Source organism: Eupeodes corollae, chromosome 1 (genome assembly GCF_945859685.1).
Source record: "Eupeodes corollae chromosome 1, idEupCoro1.1, whole genome shotgun sequence".
Classification (NCBI taxonomy): Eukaryota; Metazoa; Arthropoda; class Insecta; order Diptera; family Syrphidae; genus Eupeodes; species Eupeodes corollae.
The window spans coordinates 89,305,618-89,329,233 of NC_079147.1; the positions used below are offsets into that span (position 1 = coordinate 89,305,618).

Sequence of the window (23,616 nt, forward strand, 5' to 3'; positions counted from 1 at the left end):
TTACTTCTTCGACTTCGATGAGGGAACGACTGTTATCGTCAATTCGGAGCGATATGGTCATATTGATGAGTATGAACGCCCAACATCTATATGTACCTTTAGCCGAGAGACGACAATCAAATAAGAGCTTAGTTATAAGAAATCAGTTCGCTTTTGTTCTTCATCTCATCCACACTTCTTGATAGCAAAAATTACGTATCATCTTAAAATTGTTGTATATTATAATTGAATGAAATATAGTTAGTTTATAAGTAATTATTAAATGAAGTGAAATGAAAACTAAAATGTTTTTTTTTCGGAACACAACAATTGGCGACGAGAAATTAAATACGGTCCCAGCGTTCCATGGGCTTATGTAGTTTGATTGTGTGCATATAACTAAAAAAAAAAGAGAACATTCTTTGTCCATCACATGGTAAATTTGCATGCAGTAGGTAAATGTTAATTAATTATCAAAATTAATATGAACGAAAACTTAAGTGAAGTACTTAGGTCGTTGATAACGAGCCAAAATAGTTTTTTAGAAAATTTGGTCAAACAAACAAATATTAAAAATGAGCCAAATAATGCGGAAAATAGCTATCACATTCCTCCATTTAATGCCTTCGATAAAGACAAATGTTCATGGTTTACATATGAACAGCAACTACAACAACACTTTACAGCCTACGGTGTTTCTTGCCAAACTAAAAAACGTGCTTATTTCCTCTCATGGATTGGGTCTGAGACCTTTGAACTTTTAGGAAAATTGTGTGGGTCTTCCAATTTAGCATTACAAAACTATGAACATTTAATTGAGAAGTTATCTAATTATTTTAAATCGAAAGTACATGTTTGCACGTCACGTTACAATTTTTTTAAAAGCCGCATGCAAAAAGATCAATCGTACTCTGAGTGGATTGCGGAGCTACGAGGTCTTGCTAGGAATTGTCAGTTTGCATGTGTAACAGAGCAGTGTAAAAAAGAATACATAGATGAGATGATAAGAGATTCCATAATTCTCCATACACCGCACGATGCAGTGCGTTCAGCAGCTCTGCAAAAAACTAACCCAACTTTGGAAGAGGTTAAGGCAATTGCAGAAGCCTATGAGGCTACGCAAAAATCCATTTTGTTGTTAAAAGAAAGAAATGAGCCCGTTATTGAAACTAATCAATTATATTCTTCATTACATTTGAATAAGCGAAAAAATGCGCCACGGGGGCGAAGCCATACCCGAAATAGAAGCAAAAATGGACAACAACAGCAGCAACATAAGAGTAGCACTCCGCAAAAGTCTTGTTCTGGCTGTTTTATTCATCATCAGAAAGCGAATTGCAAATTCTTAAATGCCATTTGCAATAAGTGTGGCAAGAAAGGCCACATAGCTCCAGTATGTCTTTCATTTGGGAGCAATAGTGTTTCTTCTTTTAATTATCAACGAAAATGGCCAACTAGGAATGATCATGTAAACAGTTTATCCGAAGATAATATATTTTCTGTCGATGATTCAATGCAGGTAATCGGCAACAAATTGTTTCTGACATTGAACATAAATAACCGTGAAGTGAAGTTCTTGTTGGACACAGGTGCAAGCAAATCAATGATAGGTTTACCTGGTTATAATGAGATTAACTGCCCAGTTTATTCAAAATCGACACGTAGAATGAAATCATATGGTGGGGTCGATGTCCCTTTGCTGGGCGAAGTTAATGTCAATGTAAAATTTAATGGATTTGAACAAAAATTGCCTTTACTTATCACGAACATGGAACACGGTGATAACATTTTTGGTTGGGATTGGGCAGAAGCATTCGGACTGCGTGTCAATTTTGATGGTGGTACCAACACGAGTGTTCTTGAGAGTGTGTCACCAAGTGATGTAGATGCATTATGTGATAAATATCCTGATTTATTTGCAACTTCACTAGGGCACTGTAATACTGTCAAGGCAAAGCTTTATTTAAAATCCTGCTCAAATCCAAAGTATTTTAAAGCGAGACCGATTCCTTATGCACAACTTGAAGCATTTAAGTTAGAAGCTAATCGTTTAGAGGAAGAGGGGATCTGGAAGCATATAAGGTTTAGTGAATGGGCTGCACCTATTGTAATTGTTCCGAAGCGTAATCAAAAGCTGCGCATTTGTGGGGATTTTAAAGTTACGATCAACCCACAACTTGAAATTGATCAGTATCCAATTCCTCGACCTGAAGAATTGTTCCATAAGCTATCCAAAGGCCAGTATTTTAGCAAATTGGATATGTCTGATGCATATTTACAAATTGAATTGGAAGAAGATTCAAAAAAATATGCTGTTGTGAATACGCCGTTGGGTTTATATCAATACCAACGTCTACCTTTTGGAATTGCCAGTGCTCCCGCAATATTTCAGCGGACACTAGAAGCAGTTCTAGCGGATATTGAATGTGCTGTGTACCTGGACGATATCTTAGTTACGGGCAAAAATATGCAAGAGCACCTACATAATTTGGAAGCCGTTTTTAAACGTTTATCTGATAATGGTTTGCGAGTTAACCTACAAAAATGTGATTTTATGAAAACTGAAGTGGAGTACTTGGGTCACATTGTCAGCGCCAAAGGTGTGCGTCCAGCTGAAAGCAAGGTAGCAGCCATTAAAAAATTGCCTCGTCCAACAAATCTTAAAGAGCTGCAGTCATTCATGGGTAAGATAAACTATTATAACAGTTTTATTAAAAATTTCTCCCAAATAGCTGCCCCACTGAATGAACTTAGAAAACAAGATGTTTTGTTTCAATGGCGAGTTCCTCAAGAAAATGCTTTTCAAAACCTGAAGCAGCAAATTGAAGACGCGACACACCTTGCTCATTTTAAACCCGAATTACCTATCATCCTAGCAACAGATGCTTCATATTATGGAATAGGTGCGGTGATTTCTCACCTCAATCCAGATGGAACAGAACAACCGATAGCCCATGCATCAAAAACTCTAAACGATTCACAACGCAACTATAGCCAAATCGAGAAAGAGGCTTTCTCAATTATTTTTGGCGTAACCAAATTTCGTCAGTATTTATATGGCCGCCGCTTTATTCTGTACACCGACCACAAGCCCTTAATTTCGTTGTTTCATCCCAACAAAAAGCTCCCAACGATTACAACTGGCCGTTTAACACGTTGGGCTCTAACTCTTATGAGTTTTACATATGAGATCCGCTATAAACCGTCAAACAAACATGCGAACGCAGACGCACTTTCACGATTACCAGTGGGCCCAGATCCAGAATTTGATGCTTTAGAAGAAACTTGCCAGGAAATCTCTTCTGAAATTGATGAAAATATAAATGATTTTCCTATAAACGCCAAAGATGTAGCTGAAGAAACGCTCAAAGATGCAGTTTTATACAAAATTAAGCAGTATATAAATAAAGGATGGCCAGAAATTTTGCCTGCATGTGAAAAATATTTAGCGCCTTATTTTAATCGAAGATTTTCGCTCACGACGCAAAAGGGAGTTATTTTATTGCAAACTGACTACAATCGAGTTGTGATTCCTAATAAACTTAGAGATAAAATCCTTAGAATGCTGCATGAAGGTCACTGGGGCATTGTTCGCACGAAGCAACTCGCACGCCGTTACTGTTGGTGGCCTCAAATCGATGAAAGCATAGAGTCAAATGTTAAAGGCTGCACAATTTGCCAAACATTCGCAGTCGATCCTCCTAAAGAATTTCACAGCTGGCCGCAACCAGAAAAGCCATGGGAGCGAATCCACATCGACTTTGCCGGCCCATTCTTAAATCAAATGTGGTTAATTTGCGTAGACGCACTTTCCAAGTTCCCGTTTGCTATATCAATTAAAAACACCACGTCAACAAATACAATCAAAGCACTTTCAAGAATTTTCGCGCTTGAAGGATTACCGGAAGTAATCGTTAGTGACAATGGTACACAATTTTCATCGAAGGAGTTCGACTATTTTTGTAATTCCAACGGAATACAACATTTAAGAACTGCACCTTTCCATCCATCATCAAACGGAGAGGCTGAACGTTTTGTTCGCACATTTAAAACGAACATGCGTAAAGTCTGCGAGGAGGAGAAGTGTATCGATACCGCCGTTTCGAAATATTTGATGACGTTCAGGACAACACCGAATCCTGTAACAGGAAAAAGTCCTGCCGAAATTCTTCATGGCAGAGCTCATCGAATACTTTTATCACAAATTGTACCAAATTCCAAAGTCAACAGTCAAAATTCATCATGTCCAAAGTTTACAATAAACCAAACAGTTTACGTTCGCAATTTTGCCAAGGGTCCCAAATGGTATGAAGGAACTGTGATTTCACAACTTGGTTCCATAACATACTTAGTTCGCACCCCCAAAGGACTTTGGAAACGCCACCAAAACCAACTAAGACCCAGACAAGATGATGTCAGCCCAGAAAGTTTTGATACAGCTAGAATTTTAGCTCAAGGCCAAAATTCAAATGGTCAAATAGGTAAATCTGCATTATTAACAAATAATTTTGAATTTTCCAGAAATAATCAAAGTCAAGAACCTAACTCATCCAGTGCAAGTCAAAGTCCTAAAGCTGCCGCCTTGATGATTCGTAATCCGAGCCCTGCACCTGTCACACCACGACGTTCAACTCGAATACGAAAGCCCATTGTACGTTTCCAATGCTAACCCTACCCGTGTCCAACTAAAGCTAGTGGGGAGGAGTGATGAGTATGAACGCCCAACATCTATATGTACCTTTAGCCGAGAGACGACAATCAAATAAGAGCTTAGTTATAAGAAATCAGTTCGCTTTTGTTCTTCATCTCATCCACACTTCTTGATAGCAAAAATTACGTATCATCTTAAAATTGTTGTATATTATAATTGAATGAAATATAGTTAGTTTATAAGTAATTATTAAATGAAGTGAAATGAAAACTAAAATGTTTTTTTTTCGGAACACAACACATATGATAACCGATTTTTTTGCTTGCTTTTGAAGAATACTACTTGGCTTCAGCAAGACGGTGACACATGCCACACAACTCGAGCAAATATGACTTTATTGCAAGAGACATATCCTGTCCGTTGTGACGATATCAACTGGCCACCACGATCATGCGATTTTACATCGATGGACTTTTTTTTGTGGGGCTACGCCAAAGACCATCTTTATGTATATTAACTCTTGAGCACTTAAAACCAACATTCGTCAAGTTATTTATGGCTGAGATACCGTCCAATATATGTCAAAGTGGTCGAAAATTACCTCAAAAGAATCGATACTTGCAACAATTCGCATGGTGGTCATTTAAAAGATTCAGTGTTTCACACATAATGTCAACGTTCAAACTTTCATTTTTAATAGCTTACTGCCTTTGCAGCTCTTCTAAAGTGACATCTGTCATCTTTTGACGTGTGACAGGTTAAAAATATCTCATTACTAGTGTAGATACATACACTTTTTCAACAAAGCATTGGAAATTTTAACATTCACCACAAAAATGGTGAATATTAAGCAGTGGTGGAAAATAAATTTGTAAGATCTGTAAAAATAAAAACTGACAGTTAAAAAAGCACTCTAGTATTAAATATAAATTTCAAACAAAAGTTCATTGTGATGCATCCCTTTACCCTGCTGAGTAAAGTGTATATATGTTGTGTTATTATTTAATCAACAAAACAAAAAACTCATCAGTACATACACTGTTCACATATATTGTACACTGTACAATACACAATACAGTATCAGTTCATAGATATAAAAGCATATGCATCAACCATATTCGTCTGATGGATGATGATGATGAGTGTTGTGTTGAGTGATGTGATGTGGTGTGATGAGGAAGAAGTAAACTATAAATTGAATTCGATTTGTTGAAAATGTACTATAAAGATCGATACAACTTTTAGGTTGTACGATATATGTAACGCCATAAGCAATTAAATATACGACGACAAAGTCGTCCGTCTAATTGATTTTCTGTAACCAAAAACTATTTGTTTATAGAAGTTTATATCCGTCTGTCTATCTGAACCGTTGTTGTTGAAATGTGGGCTGTCATACCGCACTTTAGATTTAGATGAAACCACTATTTAGACAACTATTTGCCCAGAATGAAGATTATTGATACAAAAATATATGATTCTTTTATTTGTGTGCTCTTATAGATTCTACAGCTCGAAGATGTCAAACTTATAAAAGCACATATGATATTGGTCTATTGATTTTTTGAACTAATTAAAGTCTTCTCTGAAGTGACGAAGGAGAGATGCTTAGGGTGTGTAGCAAGTATGATAGGTCCGTTTTTGTCTGTTATGAGTGACAAGGGTTTGAGATACAAATTCGTCTTTAACTTGACATTCCGAATAATGCAAGAAGATTCGAAAGAAGAAACAAACACGTTTTGACAGCTACAGGCACCAACTAGAAGACCTACACAACGAATTACATTCATCACATTTTATTCACTGCACATCTTCGAGGAAAAGAAGGCAAGTTAAATAAATTGAAATGAACATTTTCATTACAATACGATGTTATGGTACTTGAGATTATTACGACATAATTAAATTTTTGAAGCATGGGCGTAACATTTATAGCGTCAAGTAAACAATGAGACACTTGTGTACATAGTACGCATGTATGATGGCTATTACGTGTACGACGGAGACTATACGGGCAATAATACCATCGACCGTGGATGATACGTGTTACTTGACTGTTTTTACTTCTTTGACGTTTTTCTTATTTTGCGATCGAGTTATATAAAAGTCTTAGACAAATGAGGGGAGGGGAACTCAACATCTCCCACAGTACTGTTTGTTTTTAACTAAACAAAGAAATATAAGCAGGCACTTGTAGCAACATAACATGTTAGAACGTTAAATTTATAAAAGTACAATATTAATAAAACAACTGGAATAAAGATCGTGTTGTAATATAGTTTTGTTATAAGCTAGGGTGAATTTTGGAAAATATTTGGAAATTTACCGATTCGGTGCACCTGAACACGTCTTAGCACTGACAGTTCGCGAGCAATGCCAAAACAAACAAACCTTAATTTAATACTCCATATCGATCAAGGAACGAAACTAGCAGCTGGCAGCCATTTTGTGATTTAAACTTTCATATCATTACAGTCATAGAAAATTTTAATTGACCAAATTCAGTTCAGAAAACTGTGAAACTTTTTATCTGTTACATTTAAGACAAAACTTATGCTATATTGTAAGTTAAAGTTTACTACGTATCTCCAATAAAAAAGAATCAGAGTTCGAAGTGAACTTTATAAAACTCTAATCCAGTGACACAACCAGTAATACTTAATTTTAAATATAATTTGCCACTGTCAGTAAGTAACAATAACTTACATATAAGCTCGTATTAGCAAAAATCAATTCAGAAAATTGAATTTCCTAAGTGCTAAGATTGTTACCGATGTGACGCAACCATTATAATTTGGTGTTAAGTTGGAAACTGTTCCAAGCATTGTACAGAAAACAATATAAATAGGAATTTAAAACTTTTTTTAAAAGCATAGGATAAAACTTGGTAATGCCGAGAACGAGCACGTCCACTCACCAACTCTTTAAATGTGTTAGTGCTCCAAAAGATAGTTTTCATATCAGACAGTTGTTGATCTAGTTTATTTGTGGCTTTTGGAAGTGACAGACCTTTTAGTACTTTCGGTTAATTTATTATAAGAAAAAGTGATCAGAAAATAGAGAGTAAGTACTTTTCCTCATTTGTTATCAATACAGTGATATTTTCCATATTTTATGTTGTGTTTTATTACTTACATATATAAATTGATTTTACTTTGTTTTTCTCAACTTAATATTTCACTATAAATATTTTTTTCGGTCAGTTGACCGGTATTTACCTGTTCATAAAAAATTGACAGTTGTTTTCTCTTTTTTCTTTTTTGTTGTATGCAGAAGGGCAAGCCTATGCCAAGAACCACTTCAAGAGGTACGTGGTCGCAGGTGGCTATTAACATCGCCAAAAAATTGATCGAAAAAGGTATGTCAATTCTTTCCGTAGCCAAGTCTGTGCAAATACCATTTTCAACACTGCACGAACAACGCTTAAAAAAAAAAAAAAAAAAACAAATTATGTAAACCGTCTTTTGCTCGGCACACGATTTTCACCAAAGATCAAGAATGTGAAATCGCAACACAGATCAAACATCTCGCCAAAATTTTGTATGGGTGAACATAGTTACAGGTGAGGCAAATAGCTTTCGAATACGCTGAAAAAAAAGGCATAGCCAACAACTTTAATAAGACCTTCAAAACTGCAGAAAAGGAATGGCTTGAAGGGTTCAAAAAAAGAAACAAAATATCTGTCCGGAAAGCTGAAGAAACTAGCCTGAGCAGAGCAACTGCATTTAATCAAAAAGAGGCAGATTTTTTTTCCAATTGCTGGGAGATGTGATGGGGAAATGGTAAAAAAAAATGGGATATAACGGCATTATGTGCTATGAACGCTGCCGGTAGTTTCATTCCACCAATTTTCATTTTTCCTCGTGCAAGATACTCTCCTAGCCTTGAACATGGTGGGCCACCTGTGGCTCTCTACAAATGCTGGAAAAATGGATGGATAACAGAAGATCTTTTTGCAGATTGTCTAGAGCACTTCGTCATCCATGCCAAGCTAACGAACGAAGAAAAAGTTCTGCTTATCCCGGACAATCATTCTAGTCACATAACACTTTAAGCATACGAATATTGTCGCAAAAACAATATTGTTATGCTCTCAATTCCACCACATAACTCCCATAGGATGCAGCCACTGGACGTGGTTTTTATGGTCCACTAAAAACAGCGTATAGACACGAATGCAATTTGCACATGAAGTCTTATCTTGGCTAAAAGATAACACCGCAGGATTTCGCTTACCTTTTTCAAAAAGCTTTTGCTAGCATTGCGTCTGTTGCCAAAGGAGAATCTGGTTTTAGCGCAACTGGAATTTTCCCGATTAATCCAGGACTATTGTGATTAAGACTTCCTTCCATCTGAAGCGCTTCTTGCCCAAACAGAAAAAGTTACAGAATTAGTCGAATCAGTAAGAGAACAAACACCAAACCCTGTTTTGCAAGCCACGGCGTCTTCGACTTAATCTACTGTCTTGAACGAAAGTTCATTGACAATTTAAACCTGTCAATAACTCATATGAATAAAATGTCAAATATCGTCATCCTTTAAGATTTTCAGGTGATGAATTCGGAATTTGAGAATTTCTTAAAACAAATTTTTAACTCTCAAAATTAAAATTGAAAACAACAAAATTTTGAAATATCTATTGACACATATTGTAAGACATATTTTAAAAGTCCCTTAATTAATGGCAAAACTGCGAAGAGTATCATTTAACAAGCACAATTTTCTTATACAAAATTCTTTATACATTTAGCTAGAAAAAAACTGAAGAATTTACGACTATATCTCATTAATTCCAAGGCCATCACATTTCACATAACTTCGCATTAACCAAATTCAATAATAATTTACATTTTTTTGCCAATCCTCTCATAGCTTCTAAGTATTAAATGTCTTTCTGTCTGAAGGCCCACCCTATTCGTAAGCCTGTCACAATCATAATAAAGTTGCATATTGCATTCCCACGTCCATATCAATAAATTGATCAAACAAATATTTTTTCTAAAGAATCTCTACGTGACATTCCCATAAAAAAAAAAAAAACAGCAACACATCAAATATGTTTTATCGGCTAAACAAACGTCACATATGGAAACATCGATTGTAGTGTCAACCAAAAAATAAACCACTCCTAACCAACACCGTATTTTCAAATAAAATGTTTTATTTTTACTCAGTGTTTTGTATGATTTGCGAAAAAAGATCAGAATGAACAAAATAAAGAAGTTAAAAAAAATAAAAAGAATTTTGACGGATTAAAAACAAATATGGCGTTGAACCATTGCCTTGAATAAATCAAATAAATTAAAAGAAAGGAATATAAGACAAACAACAACAACTTTTGACAAACAAAATGTCATTCGAAACCCCATTTGGTTGAATAGAACGTCATTTAATCACGATCTACCGCCCAATATAATATATTTTTTATATTTATTTTTCTCGATTCCCTCATTTGTAAACGGATCAACATAATAATATGACAACAACTGGAGTCCATGTCAAATTTGGTATTGTCATTTTAGTTGTAGTTTTTTTTTTTGTTGTCGAATGATTCAATTGAATTTGATATTGTAAATTGATTGTTCCAATTCAGCAAAAAATATGTGATACAAGGAACTAAAATGAAATAAAGACAATAAAATTTAGTTAACTAATTCGAAGTATCAAGATATCAAGATATCAAGTTAATTTTGAGTTATGCTTTTGTCAGCTCGAGAAGCCAAGTGGAATCAATTGACAGCGTAAAGAAAAACATGAAACGGACTCTTAAATTGTCAATAGTTTGATTATATTAAAGGGGGGAAGTGTTTCTTTATTGATTCCAATCCATCGATTAGGGTTTAACATGTTTTGTAAAGGCGAATTAATAAAAATACATATGTTATTTAAATTAAAAAGTCAATTTGTAGTGACTTATATAACTAAAAAACAGAAAACCGAATCGAAGCCAATTCTAAATTACCGCATTAGTTTTTAATAAGTTTTCAACTTTTCAAATATTTGGACATTTACCAGTTACTCCTGAACACGTCTTAGCACTGATAGGTCGTGAGCAATGCCAAAACGAACAAACCTTAATTTCAGAAGTCATATTGATAAAGCAAATACAACTAAAAGTTGGCAGCCATTTTGTGATTTTAACTTTCATAAAATTTGAAGCTATAGTTAGATGTTATAGGATCAGTTAAAATTTGCAAAAGCGTAATTTTAAACAATAAATTTTCTAGAATCATTGACAATTCTGTTTAAATTACTTTTGGTGACTTAAGCAAGTGTTAAACATAAGAAAATAACGCTGTTTAGTTTATTTGCGAAATCTGAATTTGGGTATCAACACCAATAACGTAACGCAAACGATAAGAAAAAGAGGATTTAACAAGAACCACTTGCAAACATCTTGCGCAATTCTCGTGTGTCTATAATAAAACTTTGGGTTCTGGTATTAATTGACTTTTCAAACTGACAGTTTTAGTTCAGAGTCCTGTCAAAAATTGATATTAGAAAATAAAGCATAGGGAAATTCGAAATATGAAACGTAAATCTCCAATTGAAAAAGATATTGTATGCTGTCTATAGTGACAGAAAAGTAAACGTCAAAAGCTGATTTTTCAAACAACACATATTTCACACATGGAAATAATATTTGTAGTATTTTTTTTTTGACGTTTTCATTAAGCTTAAGAAATAAATTGGGTTTCTTAAAATTTAACTGTAGTTAAGGTATTACATTTGTAATCACACTTTAAAAGCCTATTAAGCTATTTGAATCAGTTGGTAAACCACAGACCAAACAAGAATGTGAAATTGGCTCTTAAATTTTATTGAAGACAAAATTTAAATCACCAACGTTACGATTTCTTTCGAATTTCTGACTGCATGTTCGGAACCTTGCTACCTCTTGTGGAAGTATTATAAACACAAACAAAAGATTCAATAGGCCTATTCGAATATCTAAATTATTTGCAATGAATTAGTTTGACATCTTCGTTTCAAAACTGCTTTCAATCTTCCAAGAATAACAATCTGACCGGTACACACAGCTCAAAGCAACACCCTGTGAAAAAGTAGACGGAACTGTGATAAGTTCCGTGGATGAGCAAGTCAGAAGGTGGAAAGAACACTATTCCTCGGTCTTAAACCGAGTGTTTGCAGCCGATACCTTCCGAAGTGACTGCAGAAACGAATCCCCGAATCAACACCACACCTCCCAGCAAAGATGAGATCATTGCCGCAATCACAGCACTTAAGGAGGACAACTAAGCGGTAGGACTTGATGGAATTCCAAAAGAGCTTTTACAAGCAGCGCCAACGTCATAAAGTAAACTGCTTAATCCGCTTATAAAAGAATCCTGGTTTCTGGACCACCGAAATCTTCCACCATGAGTGGAAGAAGGGAACTATCGTTAAGCTCCCAAAAAAAGAAGATCTTATAAAGTGAGAAAACTAGAGAGGAATTTGCGTTCTACCAGTCGTTGCGGAAAAGAACGCATCAGAGAACACCTTGAGGCCACACTCGATGCCGAACAAGCAGAATTCAGCACTGGATCCTTCTCTATTGATCATATTAACACCCTGCTGATCATTTTTGAACAGTGCGTTTAATATCGATCACCACTACACCTGCTGTTCATCGACTTCGAGAAGGCCTTTGATAGCGTTAACAGGAAGTATATGTATATGATTAGCTTTGCGGAGGAGAGACATCCCAGAAAAAATAGTTGCTATTATTAAAGCAGCATATGATAGATCCAAGGGTCACGTTCTGCACGAAGGTAGGTTGTCAGATGATTTTGAAATCCGAAGCGGAGTCAGACAGGGCTCTATTCTGTAGCCAATATTATTTTCGTTGGTGATAAGCGATGTACTGCGCTCAGCTCTTTCAGGTTAACATGTTATTTAAAGCACTTGGATTACGCGGACGAAGTTTGCTTACTCTCTCATAGGATTATGGATCTCCATCAAATGACAACAAGTGTGGAGAAAGAAGCAGAAGTTGTGGGGCTGAAAATTGATTCCCGCGAAACAAAAATGATCAGCCTCGGAACCCGACCATCCTCTCAAATAAATATTTTCTCACAACCGATGGAAAAGGTAGAGAGCTTTCAATACTATGGAAGCATTGTTTCCATCGAAGGCGGATCCGAACAAACCGTCATTTGCCGGAAATGTTGAATCTGTGGTTCTTTATAAGTGCAGCACGTAGAAGGTTACAGCCTTAACAAGAAAGCTGCAAACCTTCGTAAATAGATGTCTTCGTAACATCCTAAGGATTTTCTGGCTTACCGTATTTCAAATGAGGTCCTTCATAGAAGGACAGGTCAGGAAGCTATATAATCTATAATACGAAGCTTCGAAAAGGTAACGACTGCATTGGAGGCAAAGCAATGCAGTGGAATCCGCTCACACAAGAAGGAAGAAAAGATCTGGACGACCGAGAAGTACATGGCGCATGACAGTCGAGACGGAATCATCGTCACTAGGCAAGAGTTGGAGGGAACTGAAACACATCTCCACAAACCGTACACGATGGCGGGTAGACGTAGTAAAAGCCCTATGTCCCTTAAGGGGTTCCCAACGGACTTAACAGGTCTGAGGACTTAAGTAAGTAAGTTAGAATAACAACAATATGTACGAAAAAATTTTATCAGACATTTTAGAGAAGCATGAAAACATTAACTTGAGTTTTAAGATTATAAATATTTCTAACTTAAAGAATAGACTATTATATGTGAGACGTAACCTCAATTCATTAAACTGAACAGAACTGTTAACTATCAATCAATAGTACCAAAACTTGCCGGTATAAAGCAAGTATCAATACTAGAGAAGTACCAACAACATAAACTCGAACTTAAGACAAAGTACAAGTACTTCCCAAATGTTGTTCTTTCAATTTAAGGGTTTTTCAATTGGCACGGGTAGATTTTGGCACCCCAAGGCGGCCATTTTACTTTGGTATCATCTGTCAAAATGTTTGTTTATTGTTCGTGGTGGCTCTTGACAGTCGACTCTTCATCGTTTGGTGGCCAAATTTAAGACGACCGGTTCAGTAAACAATAAGCCAACACCCGTAAGATCAAGGAACGCAAGATCGGCCGAGAACATCGCCGCCGTCCGTGAAAGTCTACAGCAGAACCCGGGGTAGTCAATTCCTCGCCGTACAAAAGAACTCAGCCTTTCGCAGACTTTCAACTTTTTTGCGTCGGGACTTGGGCCTATGACCAAACAAGATCCAAATGAGCCAGGAGCTCAAAGTTCATGACCATAGACAATGCCGTTTGGTCGCTGATGGGCTTCAATTCGTTTGGAAAAGTACCCTAATTTTAAACTATAGTAAGTACCTTTCACTTATTTTGTTATTCCAAACACATGGTTCTGGATACTTTAAAATAGAAGCAAATGAACTCTAAGGTACCTTACAACTAAAGAAAAGGAAAAGCTGCTGGATAAAAACGAAATTGATGAAAGTTCCTACCTTTACAAAGTTCAAAAACAGTATTTACTCAATATGAACGAAAGTCAAGGTTTTTTCAAAAACTTAGGACTTATTATCATTTCCAGATCTCGTCTTAAACTTTAATATTTCCTAAAAAAAATGTTGTCATTCAGTGTTGTTTTTGTTTCGAACGTCTTTAGGCTTAATGTATGGTCTGGTCATCTGAGAACAAATAAGGCTTAATGATTTATTGCGACCCATGTACAAGTTCATTATCGGCTACAACATCTTTATTATATTAAATTAATAATAATCAACATTCGCTCCTAAAAATAAAGTCGATATTAATTTTCTCTCATCTATCCATAATTTTCTAGATGCGTATGGCGTGATGTGATGTTCTGTAGTGTAGTGGAGTGTATAGTGTTGTGAACTTATATTAAATTACACAAAAAAAAACTAGTATCTTGAAAACCTTGAACCTATCTACATTCAGTACGTATAAACTACAGAGTAATACCTATAAAGTATAGATACGGACACTGGACAGTACTTACGTTAATAAAAAACACATTTTGTTTTAATAAATTTTTATGAAGTTGATTTTACAAAAAAGATTTGTGTTTATTTGTTGCTGTTGTTGAAGAGCTTTCCATATTTTTTAAAGATATTTTTGATAAATTAATAAGATAGCCTCAAATCGGTGAAAAATAAATTTGCTAATAAACTCGAATTGCCATGTGTCGACGTTGATATCGATTCGACGTCGACGGTCGGTCTCCGTCCATATTTTAGCGAAAAATGTAAACATTACATATTTTTATATAAAAGCTAAGAGATGAAGAAGTTATTGCACATATTTTTGTTCGTTCGTTGATTTATGTAAATTTGCTGATACTAAACACACATCACAGATACTTTTAGTGTTTATGTATTTGTTTAAGTCATAAAAATATGCATGTTTACCTGAACGTAAGTATCGCATATGTGGTAGATACACTCGTGACATTTAAGTCAAGGTCAAAGCAAAGTTTACTGAACGCGCTTGACGGTTGCCTTTATTTATAATTTTTTATTATTATTCAAGAGATGTAACCCAAAACAAGAAGCTGCCGATGATGAAGTCGAGAGGCTGTCAAATGATCCCCAATCAAGTTGTAATGCACAGCCTGGTTTCGTTTCTCGTGTTTGTCACTTTATCAATATTCTGCAGTATAAATAAAGTTAAAGTTTATGGTGTTAACAAGAAAATATAAAAACTAAATTAAACATTAATTGCAACATTATAAAATAAAGTGGTACATGCAAATATTCAAGGAAGTATTTGGGTAATAATGGTACTTACATATTTTTTGAAAGCGAATGAATGACATCTGAAAAGCTACTGCTTTTTTACGACTTCAATTTGATGGTTTTTCAGTGAAATTATATTCCTATAGAAGCCAATTTGTTTTTGAAACAAGAATTGCTCTTATTGGTTTCATGATAATAATAATTGTTCAAATAATCACATGTTGTATAAATTAAGCTTAAAAATAAATATTTTATTGTTTTAAAAAGTAGAACAGCTTGTAAAGTTAAGTGATTCTTTTTTAAATATTTTTGAAGAATAATAAAAACATTTGAATGCTTCAATTTCGATCATGGTACTGAAAAATGTTATTAAAGAAGTCTCTATAGAGCTTTTTGTATTAATTTTAATTCTGTTTTGAGTGTTAAAAAATAAATAAAATGAGTTAAGTACAAATGACTGATGGCTTTAAATTTTGTCAATTAGCCAATAACTCATAAATTGTCCGTTGGAATTTGATGTTGAGAGGTTCAAAAGCAGAAATAAAGTTCGAAAGTTTTTTATGAGCAGATGCAGGACCGAGTTTAGGGGAGCGCAACCGGGCGGAAGACCCACGGCCTCCACAAACGGGGCCCCCATAATAGACACTTCGGAAAGTGTTTGTTTCAAATTCCAACTAATAAACATTAGTAAACATCTTTTCCTTTGATATATGTATATTTGTTTATATTTGTTTGCTCTTATACCTTTACCTACAGTCCTTTTTTAACATACATATATGATTATTTAATTACTAGCTTTTTACCCGCGACTTTGCCCGCAGTGGAGAAATTAAATAAGTATGAGAGATAAAGGGTAAGGGTACAATAAAAGAAATGAGTCAATATAATAACTAAATTTTATTGCTTGGCTGAGATCAACAATTTTTTAAAATTACTACAAACAGTGAAGTTTCAACACCTTAATATATGCTTATTGCAATGCAACAACAAATGTCGGGTGCAAATACGTGTAAATTCCGGGCATTAGATACACGTAAACAGGCTACATAAAGTTGACCATGAGAGAAGCATGGGTTTTCTGAATACACTCCTGCTACCTGTAATGTTTGTCCTTGTGCCTTGTTTATAGTAAAAGCAAAGCTAAGCTTGACGAGAAACTGAACCCTTTTAAATTGGAATGTCAGTGGGAATAATTGGTATCTGAGATATTACAGTATTTCCCTTACCGACACCTGTTAAAATAGTAGCACCAAGTATGTTCTGTCCCAATTTTGTTATCCGAAGCTTTGTTCCATTACATAGCCGAGGAGCATCTAGATTTTGCATAAGCATTACTGGTACATTTAGTTTCAATTGAAGTTTATGTGACGGTACACCCGATAGTTCAAGTGAATTTAAAAACTCTACAGGATATGAAGTACTTAGTTCCGTATCCATAATTGTATCTATTGACAAATATTCCTTCATTTCTCCTTGAACCTCGTTTAAAATGTCAGTGTTGATGCTATTTACAATTTCATTTTTTGTTGCTAATATTGCTCTTGCACACAACCACTGATCACTACACAAATTTTGTTGCAATTCCGGAAAAACATTATCAATGAGATCCACATCACTTTCTACTAAATTACAAAATTATCTTGCCAGTGATATGTAGCCTTCAGCGTCAACGTCTAAGCAACCATCACCAATTTTCAACAACATTTCTGCGTAAAGTACTGAATCCACGTCATTACGAGGATGCACTCTCATATTCGTTTTCAGGCGGAGTTTTTCAACTGCCGGTCATAAGCTTGATAATGCACGCTTGAATTTCACCTGCTGGTGTCCCCCTTTGAATCACTGGGAGAGTTTGACGGAAATCACCAGCCAATAAAACTACCATACCTTCCATTATATCTGTACTATCTACAAGTAATGGAAGTGAAACTTTACCACCGGAGCAGCACATTCCAGCAGTTTCATCTTTCCACTTGAAAGCATCGCAGTACTGACATTTTTTATTCATTGAGCCAATAACAATCAATGGGTTATTATGATATTCAATTGAAGGATCATATTGAAACCCAGTACCATTAAACACAGCCCAATCATTACGCATAAAATTTCGGCGGCGCGTGGTCTGCATGTCTGCATTATGAATTCTTCTCGCCCGCGATTGTTCTGGTGTTTCTATCGCTGTTCTAGTTATCTGCAGTGCACCTTGTCTTTCTAATCGAACTCATGCCTAAAGAGGCGTTTCAACTGCTCTCAAAACTCTTTGTCGCTTAGCTTGTTCTTGTCTCTTTAGCTCTGCGTGAGCCGAAGTTTCTTGATTTCATGCAACTTTTGCGGCACGGGCACGCGATGAATTTTTGGATAGACCAGATTTCCGCTTTCGAGGCATTTCCTCAAATAAAAGCAGAGTAAAAATTAACATCAGCGAGTAAGATCTAAAATAATAAAGTAACAGCTAACCACAAAAATTACGGATAACCTCAAAAATGTGAATAGTACTATACTGCATGTAACGACAGAAGAAAAATAACAATAAATATACAAAAATTAGAAACAGTTGAAACTATATTCAATTGAATTATTCAGGGTTGAAACTTCATTACTATAATGCTAGATGATGCTAGATGGCGTTGAAGTAGATAAATTTGACGATATCTTGACAAACAATTTTCTTATTTTTCGTAAATTTTTTTTTAATAAAAAGTATCCTATGTTACTTCTAATACCTTCAAGAGTGTATGTGCAAAGTTTCATGATGATCGGTTAAGTAGTTTTTGCGTGAAAGCGTAACAAACAAACTTACATTCGCATTTATAATATTATATAAGTAGGGAAGTAGGGATAGGGATATTGATATTAAATTACAAAAATCATTGATATATATATGTTAACTCCAATCAGGCAAACAGGCAGTAAAATATCAAAATCTCAAATTATTCTTATCAATTCACCACCTATCTTGAGGGAGTACACCAATGGCTGGGTGGAATGGTACTTGCCCGCAACCTCAGATGGTATTCAATTCCACTGGCTGTTCAACTCTTTGATTTCGTGCAGAATTTGTACACGTTTTTGATAGACAGTACAGAGCGGCACCGAATTCTAATTGAGAAATTATCAAAGAAGAAAAGCGGCCAGTTTTTAGTCTTGAAAAAGCTCAGCGACATTCGTTGGTATTGTCGAGCTGAAGCTACGAAACCCTAAGTCAACGGCTATTTGGAAACCGAAGAAGCTAAAACCAGCATATCTTCCAATAAATAGCAAAAAGACATCGTGAGGAATGAAGCAACGCACCTTCTACAGAAGATGAGTGGTCTCAAAACCGCTTTGTTTGCAAAAATTTGGAACGATATCTTGGAGCGATTCAATGCTACAAACAAGATGTTGCAAGACCCGAAAATGATTCTTGAATCGGCAATGTGTGCACTAGAATCATTGAAATCATTCGGGGAATCTAAACAAAATGATTTTGATAAATACGAGGAAGCAAATCTGTCACCCAAGGAAAAATACAAAGTATCCACTTTCATCAAAGTGATTGGCCAATTATCCGTTTCTCTTACTGAAAGATTGCATGCCTATAGAGATTTGGATTCCTGAATCACATCGAGGAGATGGAAGCTGAGCGGGCCTCCGCTTCTTTATTGCCCCGAGGCCTCTGGATCTCTAAATCCAGCCCTGAGCAGATGAAACGAAATTCAGAATCATATAAACCTCGAACTGAAAGCTATAAAGGCGAAAGTGGCTTGAATGCCGAGCAACTTTTCTATAGGATTTGGTTGGAAGAAAGATTGCCCGATGAATGGAATTTCAGTACTGTTTGCCCGATACTGAAAAAAAGAGACACTCTAACCTTTACCATGTAAAGAGGAATCAGTTAACTTAACACCGCTTATACGAAGTCTTATCTGCCGTAAAATGTAAACACCTAAGCCCATAGTCAACAGTCTAATAGGTCCTTATAAGTGTGGTCTTAGACCCGGAAAGTCCACAGCCTATCGAATATTTACAACATGGAAGATCCTGGAGAAACCCAAGTACATCAAATCCACAACAACCGTCTTCTTTATCGATTTCACGCTGTACATAGCCATGTCTAGTTTTGCCAAACTCGTCCGTTTGTGCAGGATGACCATGGAAAATTCGAGCTGTTCCATAATGGTTGGAAACAACGTAACAGAACCTTCAGATGTCAAAAAGGCTTTAGACAACATAATACGCCGTCTAGCGATTCCTTTAACGGCGTCCTTGAAAGAATAGTGGAGAGCTCCCACTTTTACACTTGAGGAATTATCTTTCGAAAGTGTTTCCAATAACTAGTATAATGCTGATGACGTTGGCATAATCGGAAGAACTCAGCGTGATGTCAATGGGGCTTTTGTGAATATTGTGACAGAAGCGGAAAAAAGGGTTTAGCTCGGGCAAAACAAGGTACATGTTTTTTTTATCAAGAATAGGCCAACATTATCAACACCTCTCGGTCAAAACGTCACCATCAACAGACGTAACTTTGAGGTGGATAAAGCTTTTGTATGTTTAGGCTCCGTTATGAACACAGAAAATAACATCAGCGCTGCGCTGAGATCAAACGAAGAAAGATTCTTACTAATCGCTGTTTCTTTGGGCAAAGAAAGCAGTAACAAAGCCCTATATCGAGTGACCAAAGTATCGCTTTATAAGACCCTCATAATTCCCTGTTCTAAAATACCTTGCAGAAGCATTGACTATGCATAGAAGGTAAGTGGAGGAGAAGATGGAACAAAGAGCTGTACGGGCTGTACAGCGACGACGTAGACTTAGCCAAAAGGATAAAAGTCCAACGACTGAGATAGCTGGGTCACGTTGAGCGCATGGAAACTAATACTCCGACCCGGAAAGTCTTCGAATCCACACCTACATCCACAGGAGAGCGCAGTAGAAGAACACTGCGGATCAGGTCGCATTCACAAGTGGAAAGTTTTTAGGGCGAGGCCCTAGTTCACACAGGATTGTAGCTCCATCTTTAGTAAGTAGGTAAGTGATGTACTTGAGCTTAAAGGCAAACTAATGAGAAGTCTGAGTATTTCTGCAGATTTTTTGAGGTTTAGAATGGAAATGACAAGAACATTGGTAGAACAACTTAAGACATGAAACATTGTGGTGAGGTTCCAGTGATGTAAAAGGGCCGGTTATAGTTATAAAGCTTAACATTTACCAAGCTCTTTTTGGATACTTTCCCAAATATGTGAGTTGAACTCAAATCTTGCACCGATGAGGTCTTTGTAGGTTCCAGATCAGAAGGACTGAATATTTTCTTATATCTACTGAGAATCTCTTATTCGTGAAACGCATATCGTGGGTCTTAAAGTCTAAAAATCCCTTTTTATTTACATAATTTGTGGCTTTGAAAAAACTAGCCATAATTTTTTTGTAGGTATTGAACTTCTGAACAGCTGCCAAACTGACTATACTTTGAGAAATCATCATAATCTTACACTAAAAAATCTTTTTAAATCGTGGAAATTTATACCGAATGTTAATTTCTGCTCAAGAGATTATAAATAAATAAATAGAGCACTTTACTGTCAAATTTTCTTCAGCGATGTTAGAATTGTCATTTTCGGAGATAACACAAGCTTCTTGAGACTCCTTTATATCGTCTGAATGAGTCTACCTATTTGGACTACTTATTGATTGAAAATACGATGCACTATTGACGAACTGATATCTTGAAGGTATAATTTAAAAAGACCATTCGTGGAGGCTTCATACCAGACACTATTTTGGAATGTACAATGGCATGAAATTTGTTGGCTTTATAAGTCAACATTTTCGTCATTTCATAAAAGTATTTGTGTTTCAAATTCAAAACATAGTTCTATGCTTCTTTTGAAAAAAAACATTCATCCTACAATTCTGGTGCTGAAAAAGTTTATTAAACACAACCTTCACGTAGATTTATTCAATTTTAACAGCTTCAAAGACGTATGTAGTAAACAGGTAGTCTGATGGTCACCCAGCAAGCTGGTTTAACATCACTTAATCCATCACTATTAGAAGATTGAAATCTTAATCTGCGGATCAAATCGATTTGCCCTTTTAAATGAATACTTAAATATTTAAAGTTAATAAATACTTAAGACCTGTATTTTAGTGATGAGTTAACTGACTGAGAATTACAAGAGTTAATAAAAAATAATCGAATGAATTTACTTAATTGGTTACTAGAAGGTGAAGCTTTTCAGAGGATGATAATAAATTTTTAGTTGATCATTAAAATATCACAATAAAAAGACAAACTACGGACATGTCGTTTTCACTTATAATATTTGTTAGATGACTTTCCCATGTTATCAATGAACTGACTTAAGCCTTTTGACATTGTTTCAATAATCAATACAAGATTCAAAACCTTAGATTTGAAGCATGATACTTCTCTTCCAAACACAATTTGTAGATGGAAGCAGCAAAATCGTTTCCAAATTCTGCAAAAATAGGATTTTTGATGACTTTTAAGGATTGAAGAAATCTGATATTATTAAGAGTTCAGGGAAAAGAAAATCTTATTTTTAATTAAAGTATCAAACATTTTTAAACTGTTTGTAAGAAAACGTTTAAAAGTTGTGTTTTCTTGGAAGTAAAAAGTACCAGTAAACGTTCATCATCATCATGACCAAGCCTTAAAAATTTGTTCTCAAAAATTCCGGTAGTGTTAAAAAGTTTAAAATATAAAATTCTTGTTTCATTTGAATCCATAAGAAAAATGATTAAAATCATATGAGATCATGGAAGTCAAAAGTCTTTAAGATTCAAAAAATATCGCATACAACTTATGAGCATCAGTTAACCTTTACTGTTATACATGGAAGGTTATTTTCCCGCGCATAACAAATGTTGCAGCAGAATATTTAAATGACATCTCATTAGTTAAATGTTTGTTATCTTTTTTTTATTTTTTGGGATGTGTTCTAACGAAAAATAAATTTGTTATAAAAAGACCAACTAAGAAAAACCGAACTAAACGGATATTAAATTTCTTAAACCAAAAGATCATCTTCTTAGGCCAATTAACATTAATATCATTGGATATCATCTGGGAATTTATGTTTGACAAATTCACAACGATTAACTTTTTGTGTTCATAAATTTAAAGATTTGTATCTTATAAGATAACATTTGAAAAATTTAAACAAACCAGAAATGGCAAGTTTTATCTTTATCTTCTTGGAAGAAAAGAGTTACTTCCCGTTTAAATTTACTTAACATATAATGGTAGTTAGTTTAGGTTGATTTATGTATCCGACAACGACAAACAGGGCTTATTTAAAGATTACTTATTGAATAATTCCGAGTTGCAATGATGCAACACTGTAGATTCAAAAGTTATGTTGTTTCTACCACGTTTTTGAGATCTTCCCCTATATTTAAAGAAAATACTAGAAAATGATGGTATGGTTCCAGTTTCCTGAAATAATTGGTGATTTCAATCTTCATCTTCAAACTACATTTTTAACTCATTTTGAAATCGATACATTGCACATTATATTTGTAAAAATGTACTTCTACATTTTTTCAGAAAATTGCTGAAACTGCTTCATTAAATAATTAAATGAAATTGGATATTTTTGAAAGATACAAAATTCATCTTGAAATTATGTTTTGGGATTAAAACTTACGAAACAATTCAAATACAGCTATCCAAAGAAAATTATTAAATATTGATTTATGGAATTTCATTCATCTTATGTTCCAAAATAACAAAAGTCGTTCTAAATTTAAATTGAACGCAAATTATAACTCAGATAAGTAGAGCTCCAAATATTTTTAAGGTTTTTGAAAACAAATTTTGTAAAGCTAACATACTCACCTCAAGTTTTTATTACATTTAGAAAACAGCTATTCAAGCGAATGCAATAAAGCTATAAACCTTAACAATTAATGCTCTTCAATACTCACTCAATCCCATTCTGCAACACAGAAGATACATTGGGAAATTTAATTTAATTTAATTTTCTTGTGACCTCATAATTCACACCCACTTTAAACGTAACTATAAACAAACCAAATGTAGTTATTTTAGTATCTGGTTAGTCAAGCCACTTGACCAGATCCTTGTACAGGCAGCAAAGAAGATAATCACCAAAGTCGCCAGCTACCCTAACCAATTAATAAAAAGGATGACCAATCAGGAAAGACACCCAGACTCGAGATACCTTTGTGGTATGGACAACCAACCTCCATTAGGATAACCGGGACTGAACAACCCGAGATGAAACTCGCC

General features: G+C 35.1%; 2 protein-coding genes across 2 annotated transcripts in view; one reads left to right on the forward strand and one right to left on the reverse strand.

Moving 5' to 3' along the window:
* The window catches only part of LOC129941702 (serine-rich adhesin for platelets), a 426,963-nt gene that overhangs the window by 329,267 nt on the left and 74,080 nt on the right, over window positions 1–23,616 (reverse strand). The gene's annotated exons all lie outside the window — the stretch shown is intronic.
* Window positions 980–4,648, forward strand: LOC129941253 (uncharacterized protein K02A2.6-like). Its single transcript, XM_056049843.1, has one exon. The coding sequence runs from the start codon at window positions 980–982 to the stop codon at window positions 4,646–4,648; it is 3,669 nt and encodes a 1,222-aa protein (XP_055905818.1).